Here is a 10,206-nt window from a genome sequence, read left to right as displayed (position 1 = left end):
GAAGAAACCGTTAATAGGGGTCATAAATCACTGAAACAGTCTCTAACGTGACCGTACCAAGAGACCAAAAGCATAGTTGATCAAAGGGGGTGACAGTGAGGGGGGCTTTATCATTTGTGTCACAATATATCATGACAACAGCATCTTGTTAAATTTTGGAACAAAATGATCAAATAACAACTGTCGTAGCCTACTTATATATCGGTCGTAGTAGACACCATTTATAATTATCAATAGAGCAAGCAACAGAAATAATCGATAATATAAATTTAAACAGTAAAGGTGTTTCCCTGGTAGGCCTACCAGGCCTCCTATAGTAAACATTGAATCGCACCTAAATTTGATAAAATGATTAATAAATAGCATAAATAATTAGTTAAACTACTAAAACAAATTGTATTTCACGTAAATTAAAGGTCTTTATGATTGATAGTTGAATATCTAAAACAATTAAATTTTAGTTCACGATTCAGTTGAATCACCAAAATCACATAAAAGTAATAAAGGCCTTAAATAATAGTGAGATTACTAAACAAATTGTAGTTCATGATCACTAAAATGTGATTCACGTAAAAGTAAAGGCCTTCAATAATAGTTAAATTACTAAAACAAATTGTAGTTCACGTAAAGTAAATGCCTTTAATCAATATAATTGATTAGTTGAATATCTAAAACAAATTAATTGCAGTAGGCCTAGTTCACGATACGTTGAACCACTAAAATATTTGTATTTAATATTAAATGTTGCCACCAACGGCCATTTTGCCGGAAGTGACGGACCCGGAAGCCAGTTGAACAACAGCGCGAGTGTGTGAAAATAACCCTGTGATATCCACAAATTTCGATAGGTAACGCTAAATTTTGTCGTTGTAAAAGACAAAAATGGAATAATAGCGTCGTACTGAAAACTAATGTTATCAAATCTACGTTTCGCGGTACATCTGAGATAGATAAGGTAGGTATCCAAGGCGGAGATTTATACCGAAGTTTTTGCATTGTGCTCGCCTATGTCAGAATTAACCATAATTTATATATAGATTATAGTGAGAATAAAATTATTATGTATTATAGAGGGCAAAAGGCCTCTGAATATTATCAAGTATGATACTTTGGTTTAATTGTAGATAAATCTTATTAATTCTTTCAATACATTTATCTTACAGAGGGCTTTTCATCTAGCAGTGGGCAGAAAAAAAGTGATGGTAACTTTTTTTTAAATTAGGCTTTATATTAATGTACTGTTATCCATTCTATTATTTAACAATTTGATGATTTGTACTCCAGAAAATACATTTTTTACCGGTTGATCCAAATTTGATTATATTATAGTTAAAGAACAAAATTAATATGTATTTATATAGAGGGCAAAAGGTGCGCCTCTGAATATTATCAAGTATGATACTTTGGTTTAATTGTAGATAAATCTTATTAATTCTTTCAATAAATTTATCTTACAGAGGGCTTTTCATCTAGCAGTGGGCAGAAAAAAAGTGATGGTAACTTTTTTTTTAATTAGGCTTTATATTAATGTACTGTTGTCCATTCTATTATTTAACAATTTGATGATTTGTACTCCAGAAAATACATTTTTTACCGGTTGATCAAAATTTGATTATATTATAGTGAGAATAAAATTATTATGTATTATAGAGGGCAAAAGGCCTCTGAATATTATCAAGTATGATACTTTGGTTTAATTGTAGATAAATCTTATTAATTCCTTCAATAAATTTATCTTACAGAGGGCTTTTCATCTAGCAGTGGGCAGAAAAAAAGTGATGGTAACTTTTTTTAAAATTAGGCTTTATATTAATGTACTGTTATCCATTCTATTATTTAACAATTTGATGATTTGTACTCCAGAAAATACATTTTTTACCGGTTGATCAAAATTTGATTATATTATAGTGAGAATAAAATTATTATGTATTATAGAGGGCAAAAGGCCTCTGAATATTATCAAGTATGATACTTTGGTTTAATTGTAGATAAATCTTATTAATTCTTTCAATAAATTTATCTTACAGAGGGCTTTTCATCTAGCAGTGGGCAGAAAAAAAGTGATGGTAACTTTTTTTTAAATTAGGCTTTATATTAATGTACTGTTATCCATTCTATTATTTAACAATTTGATGATTTGTACTCCAGAAAATACATTTTTTACCGGTTGATCCAAATTTGATTATATTATAGTGAGAATAAAATTATTATGTATTATAGAGGGCAAAAGGCCTCTGAATATTATCAAGTATGATACTTTGGTTTAATTGTAGATAAATCTTATTAATTCTTTCAATAAATTTATCTTACAGAGGGCTTTTCATCTAGCAGTGGGCAGAAAAAAAGTGATGGTAACTTTTTTTAAAATTAGGCTTTATATTAATGTACGGTTATCCATTCTATTATTTACCAATTTGATGATTTGTACTCCAGAAAATACATTTTTTACCGGTTGATCCAAATTTGATTATATTATAGTTAAAGAACAAAATTAATATGTATTTATATAGAGGGCAAAAGGTGCGCATCTGAATATTATCAAGTATGATACTTTGGTTTAATTGTAGATAAATCTTATTAATTCTTTCAATAAATTTATCTTACAGAGGCCTTTTCATCTAGCAGTGGGCAGAAAAAAAGTGATGGTAACTTTTTTTTAAATTAGGCTTTATATTAATGTACTGTTGTCCATTCTATTATTTAACAATTTGATGATTTGTACTCCAGAAAATACATTTTTTACCGGTTGATCAAAATTTGATTATATTATAATTTATAGTGAGAATAAAATTATTATGTATTATAGAGGACAAAAGGCCTCTGAATATTATCAAGTATGATACTTTGGTTTAATTGTAGATAAATCTTATTAATTCTTTCAATAAATTTATCTTACAGAGGGCTTTTCATCTAGCAGTGGGCAGAAAAAAAGTGATGGTAACTTTTTTTTAAATTAGGCTTTATATTAATGTACTGTTATCCATTCTATTATTTAACAATTTAATGATTTGTACTCCAGAAAATACATTTTTTACCGGTTGATCCAAATTTGATTATATTATAGTGAGAATAAAATTATTATGTATTATAGAGGGCAAAAGGCCTCTGAATATTATCAAGTATGATACTTTGGTTTAATTGTAGATAAATCTTATTAATTCTTTCAATAAATTTATCTTACAGAGGGCTTTTCATCTAGCAGTGGGCAGAAAAAAAGTGATGGTAACTTTTTTTTTAATTAGGCTTTATATTAATGTACTGTTATCCATTCTATTATTTAACAATTTGATGATTTGTACTCCAGAAAATACATTTTTTACCGGTTGATCAAAATTTGATTATATTATAGTTAAAGAACAAAATTATTATGTATTATAGAGGGCAAAAGGCCTCTAAATATTATCAAGTATGATACTTTGGTTTAATCGTAGATAAAAAAGTGATGGCAACTTTTTTTTAAATTAGACTTTATATTAGTGTACTGTTGTCCATTCTATTATTTAACAATTTGATGATTTGTACTCCAGAAAATACATTTTTTAAACATAATTCGCATCTGACCCAGGTAAGGTTGATCAACATTTGATATATATTATAATAAGAAAAAAAAAAGTGGATACACAATTATGTTTTTCATTTAAGGTGTGCATTTTTGTGTAACTCTTAAAAAAAGTTCTTCATCAGTCACTGACAGTGAACAACCATATGCACTGAGCCTTCTCTTCAAATCAATGGGAAAGCGAGAAGAATTGAGTAGAAAAACGGTCAATGAAGTTCATGAAATACTAGAAGAGCTCAGTGAATATTTTGAAAGAATGCATATACAATTTGAGAAAATAGAAACTGAAAGTATCATTTCGTTATATAATCCAGTGTTACGTGGTAAGGAATTAGTATTTTACTTTTTTATATTAAAGAAAGATAAAAATATTAATTGATTGACTTACAAATCCATCTGAAAAATATAGGATTCTGGAAGCCTCTGAAAATTTACTGGAAATTAAATATTAACTGTATTATTACCTCCGTCAAGGAGGTTATATTTTCACCCCTGTATGCGTGTGTGTGTGTCTGTGAACAGCCTGGAGGCCACAGTTTTTATCCGATTCTCACCAAATTTGGCCACAATGATCTATGGCCCAAAAGCTCGGACGAGTTCGAATTTGAGGGGAAAAGTCATAGGTCAAGGTCACAACTAACAAAAAACTATTTTACTGCCTAGAGACCACAAACTCTCATCCACAACTTTTTAGTGTGCAGTTAGCCTTACACTTAGAACTAATAGAAAAAAAAATTGTTTAAATATATATATTTTCCGGGGACATTTTAAGTAGGAAATTTTACAGTAGGCGGAGGTTTGTACTCTCGAAGTACTCTCTAGTATAATCATATATTTAAAGTAGGTAAATCTGCCACCTCTCTTTATTTTTTACTTTTTTGTAATAACAAAGTGATTTTTAAAAGAAGCAACAGATAAACAATACTAAATTTAATGCTATAAAAATTAATTTGTTTATATATCTGCTATTACAAAACCGAGTTGTTTGTCTGAAAAAATAATTAAAATATTCATCTCAAAAACATTTCAACAACTGCCTCTTATTAGTGGTGATCTATTCAATATATCACTCCTAGAAAATTGTGTCTGGTTCACTGGTTTTGTTTAATGAATGATCAATGATCAGAACTATGCCTAGTAGTTCAGTAGTCCACATTCCTATATATAAAAAATTTTGGCCATTTTTTGTATGTGAAATTGTTCGAAAAATTGGTATTTATATGTTGTATAATAACAAAATTTTATAAAAATGTAAAAGAATCCTATTTATCATCTGATAACTGACTTTGTAATTTAAGAATTTCTTACCAAATACTCTCAATTTTATGAATAAATGTGATTGATTTTGATTGTTATTGTGTTGTATGTATTCCCGTATTTAATTTGGGGTAGTCTGTATAAGGAGAGGAGAACACTAACCATGTGCTCCTTGCCTGGCCAGCACTGTTGGCCATACATTATGAGATTAGGGGAAGCTACTTTCCAAGAGTTTTGATACACCTGGGGTGGATTGCTATAAAACAGTCTTAACTGATGGTCTTAACTGCCCGATTAAAGCCGGCTTTATCAGATAGACGGCCTGTTAGACCATTGCTATAAAACAGTCTTAGATATTGTAATATAATGATATACATTTATAATTTAGAAATCAACCTTTGTATTAGAATTCAATTGAGTTCACGAACTTGCCCCAGAAAGTCCAGAGGAGAGTTTGTCCAGATGTTTTAAAAGTCCATTTAGTTTATAATTGAATCTCTAAAGAAAACACTTTGCTTAACTTTGTGACCTCTCCCATCGTTAAACCAGGAGAGATTGACACTATTTAAGTACAGATTTGACATTGTTGTCCATCATTGAAATACCTTATTATACCATTAATCACTTCTACCTAAACACCCCTGGATCAACTTAGGACCAATAAGTAACTTCACAGACGACGTAATGACATATGCTAATGAACCAAAGTCAATATACCCCCATGTTCGAGAAGAGCCCAAACACACCTTACAGCCACTTCACGGAGCACACACCTCACAGCCACTTCTCCAGAAGAACACCTACACTCGCACGTCACCGACAGCATCACCTAATCCTCTGTTCCTTATAGTTGTATATTGTACTGAAGTATTATTGTATCAAGTATTATTGAATAAACAATATATGTGTTACTGCAGTCAAGCGAGTAAGAGTCCTCATTACAAGTCAGTACCTCACAACACACTATATTACATAAAGCGTGTAAAGTAACAAATTGAGGGCGTACTTTGAATACCAAATAAGGTAATGTTCGTCACGCTTGTTCAATTCACAATCATAACAGTACGTACATTTCTACGCAAAAAAATCTATTCTAGTCCTATATAAGAATAAAATCACCGTTATTATTTGATTTAACACTTAAAACTCGTTCAATCTTTGATGATAAATAATACGTAAAAGCAACAAAAAGAGAGGTTTAAGACTCCTTCGAGTAGGCTTTAATTTTAAAGACCGTTTACAGGTTAGACCGCGGTATAGCAATGGTCTATAATATAAGACTACTTGCTACGTCACGAATTATAGCCGGCTAAGCGCTAAGACAGGTTATAGACTGCTTATAGCAATCCGCCCCTGCTGTGTCTATTTCGGAGTCCTCCATTTCTGGAAATTGACTTCTAATTGAAGGCATTGATGTAGTATGGTGTATAGACGCAGGTGTATTGTGAGTTTAAAACTTCAGCTTTTTCGGTACTTTATATTCAAGTCCAGATTGGGTTGATAATGGTGGTAATCCAGTACGTTCTTTCTTCTTATGTGCAATAAATGACCAAAATTTCTTTGGGGCAGTATGGAGATTTTCTATATTTAGAATTCCTTTGATATAATTAAGTTGTGGTTTAATGGAGTTCCTAGTACGAAATTCCATCCAATCATCATCCTTTCCAGATCTTTCAGCTATTCTATAGACTCTTTTACGTCGTTTAATCATTTTTCTTATTTCATCATCCATCCACGCGGCTATGCGCCAATCGATATGCGCGTAGCCGCGTGAAAATGAAACATTGACGTTTGATTGTATTTCCGGACCGGAACCATGCCCGAAACAGGTGTGAAAGACCCTTTAAACATGTAGATATTTGTCTTGATTTTTTCTTATTTGTCTTTACTAAGGTGTTTACTTCTGTAGCTACTGCATGATAGTCGCTAGTGTATAAATACTCTTACATTTTCCACGCATGAGGGATATGTGGTCAGAGCAAGATGTTAAGTATGTTGTTCATTTTTGTAGGTTCTAGGACATTTGATTGATTTAAAAATTGTTGATAGACATACCATATTGTGAAATATTTTCCCAGTCTATACTAGGCAAGTTATCTATATATAGATTTACGTAAAGGGCAAAATTTGGTAAATCGCGCGTTATTTCTAGAATGTTTACTCAATGGTATATAAAGTTGGTTAGAATATCGGTACTGATTTAAACCACCTGGTGTAACCCTGTTTACTAATTAAATTGAGTTAGATAATTAGTTATTGACAATTTAGGTTCAACGATTTGTCCCAAATAGGGGTGTTTTCCGATCGTAGTATACACTGTCTAATGGATGTCCTTCTTGAAAAATACCTGCACACAATAATATGAGGATGCTTCGCATTTTCCTATCTCCTCCTACGATAATTGTTTTTAATAGCTGAAAACCAGTTGGAACAACTCGAGTACAGTATCATAATGTTGAAAACAGGCCGATTATCTTAAAAAATACTATTTTGATAGATTTAATATACCTGTATACAAACTAGAGGGTGAGCTCGCTCCCCCTCTAGGAAGTGTAGACGATGGTTCTCGGAATGATAACGACTCGGGTAAAAAGTTTTAGAAGGACATTCTGGCCTGGACGATTTTGGTCGGTTACCATTATTTAAATGCTTTTGATATTTGTAACTAAACCTACTCACTAACCTGTTTCACAGTGTCTTAGATGATTAATAGCGTTTTACGTATAGTGTTTATTGTAGATATGAAAAGTGGTAAAAAAGAATAACAAATGCTTGGTAAATTGTAGATAACAGTCCAATGAAATCTACTAAAATAGTATAATTGTGTTATAAATATAATACAATTACAATATTGTGTGTATAAATGTGGATGGGCGTTTATTAGATGGTATTTGGATGGGTGGGAGGTGGGGGAGTGGCGATAATTATTTTAATTGATGTTTTATTGGGGAGGTGTTCCGAACGTTTATTCAAATAAATCCTAATCCTAATTGGTATAATTATTACATTATTCCGCGACACAGGTAGGTAAATTTATGAGCCCTTGGTTTAACACAAGTAGGTAAATTCATGGGCCCTTGGAGAATAAACTTAAAACTGAGATATAGTATTGCAATACTTTGACAATATTGTAAATACGTATTAACAATTTTTGGTCGCCATTTGAATCGAAATGTTCTTACTGTGAATGTGGGTACTGTTAGATATATAAACACATATACAAATAACATTTATTACTGTGACTGTGGGTATGCTCTACTGCTAGATATATAAACACATAATATACAAATAATAAAAACTTTATTACAGTTGCTTCTCAACGTTTGTATTAATTAATAATAATAAAAAATATAAATGTCATAGTGGTGTATCGTTACATGTACTATTTCAATCGACTATAACAGGGACAGTTTTAAAAAAGTATTAAATTGCAAATGTTTTACTGTGTTTAGTGGTATATTATTGATAGGCCTATTACTGAGTGGATAAAAAATATATTTAAAAATTGTTCTTCCCATCCTCTTCCCCATCCCTCAACTCTAATGTTATATACAACACACAAATTGGGTTTGTTTAAATGAGACAAGTTTCTCCTAATTCACAGGGTGCTAATTTTAGTTGACTACATTAATCATTGTGTCTATTTATTCGTTTTTGAAAATGACAATGTATTATAGTCCTGTAATGCTTTTGACGAAATCAGAAAAGAAGAATTAAAAAAACTAGAAAATTAATTGACACTCTGTAATGATTATGGCATATGGACACAATATTTAAATGCAAATGATGAAAGCAAACTAAGATTTATCTTAGGAGGAGAGTCTATTCTTCTCTCTGACAATTCTTACAACGCATTTGATAAATTCTGTAAAAGATATTTAAGCTTGTCATGGGAGAAACAGTCTTTGTTGAAATATTCTTAATGACTGTTTTTGTTGTATTGATTGATTGATATAGTTAAATTTTCTTTTAGTTTTTTTTTTCTTTTTTTTCTCTCATTATGTTTTCCTTCTTTTTGTTTCTTTTTCAAATTGTTATGTTTTGTTTTTGGACCGCACCGCATGTTGTGAGTGCCACCGATCCAAAGGTGAATGGGTCAACAAATAAATAAATAAATAAGTCCTGCATTTGAAATCACCAGTTTTTTGACGCTGAAATTACTGTGTATTCGAGAACCATCTGTGGACACGACCTAATACATATTGGAATGTGTATTAACAGTACAGGTCAAAGGTCAATAAAAAGATTTTGGGTAATTTTCTTGGAAAGAAGTTAAATTTATGTGTGGCATTGTTCTGCACAGTCTGTCAATATTGCACTACTGTACTGTATACCACCTTCTGGAATTCCATTGTATATGGCCTATGGATTTTAGTTCATTAGTATTAATCCGGTGTTTTGTGGATGTAATTTTAAAAAAAAATATTTATGTGAAAGAGTTGCCTGCCAACTAATTAAAAAATTGTATATTTTAGTAGTTGCGATAAATCGTATATGACTATATTTTTACAGATAAAGTTGGAACATCCAAACAATTCAAGAGATCATTAAGTCCAGTCCCAGGTATGTTGTATTAAATTTAGATTTAATTTTATTTTGCCACATAAAATATTGAAAAAAAATGTATTTTTAAAATGTATATTAATAAAATTATTATACAATATTTATATTATTTAAAACAATCAATATATTAAAAACAGACATGAATACTATAGGGATACACAATTTTAAAAGCAACATATAAGAACATCAAAAATACTATAAACATTATCTTAACAAATTACAAAGTTAGAGATCATAAATTGGATTCTTTTACATTTATAAAATTTTGTTATTATACAATATATAAATATACATTTTTCAAACAATTCCTTTTACAGCCAATAGTTTTTGAGATATTGCAATGTGTATTAACAGTACAGGTCAAAGGTCAATAAAAAGATTTTGGGTAATTTTCTTGGAAAAGTTCTTAGACTGAATTCTGAAACATATACCTTCAGATTAATTTGAGCCCTATTTAAAGTTTTTCCAACTGCTAGTTACGGAGTTATATATGGTATGTAGGTCAAAGGTAAAAAATGCCAAAAATCATACTTGGACAAACTTTTCCATTGGAACGAATATTAATATGCATCTCTCAAATAATTTGACACTAAAATTATTTTCATATTGCAAAGATATGACTGTTTTGTTTTCAATGGGTCAAAATATTCAAATTGAGGTCAGAGGTCAAAGATGAATTTTAGAAATTGCTTGATGAGCTAGCATATACAACAAAAACAGAAGCAGAAATGGGGAAAAAAATTAAGTTAATTTTATGTGTGGCATTTTTCTGCACAGTCTGTCAATATTGCACTACTGTACTGTATACCACCTTCTGGAATTCCATT

The 10,206-nt window shown here is 30.6% G+C and overlaps 1 protein-coding gene across 1 annotated transcript in view; it reads left to right on the top strand.

Moving 5' to 3' along the window:
* The window catches only part of LOC144838115 (uncharacterized), a 31,980-nt gene that overhangs the window by 16,148 nt on the left and 5,626 nt on the right, over window positions 1–10,206 (top strand). Inside the window, exons 4-6 of the mRNA XM_078693474.1 lie at window positions 2,313–2,351; window positions 3,643–3,882; window positions 9,329–9,379. Coding sequence (XP_078549600.1) covers window positions 2,313–2,351; window positions 3,643–3,882; window positions 9,329–9,379 — 330 coding nt within the window. The remainder of the gene's footprint in view (window positions 1–2,312; window positions 2,352–3,642; window positions 3,883–9,328; window positions 9,380–10,206) is intronic.

The sequence above is a fragment of the Antedon bifida genome, chromosome 3 (genome assembly GCF_963402885.1).
Source record: "Antedon bifida chromosome 3, ecAntBifi1.1, whole genome shotgun sequence".
Taxonomy (NCBI): Eukaryota; Metazoa; Echinodermata; class Crinoidea; order Comatulida; family Antedonidae; genus Antedon; species Antedon bifida.
Note: the sequence above shows the minus strand (reverse complement) of the source record. Positions and strands in the feature narration are given on the sequence as shown.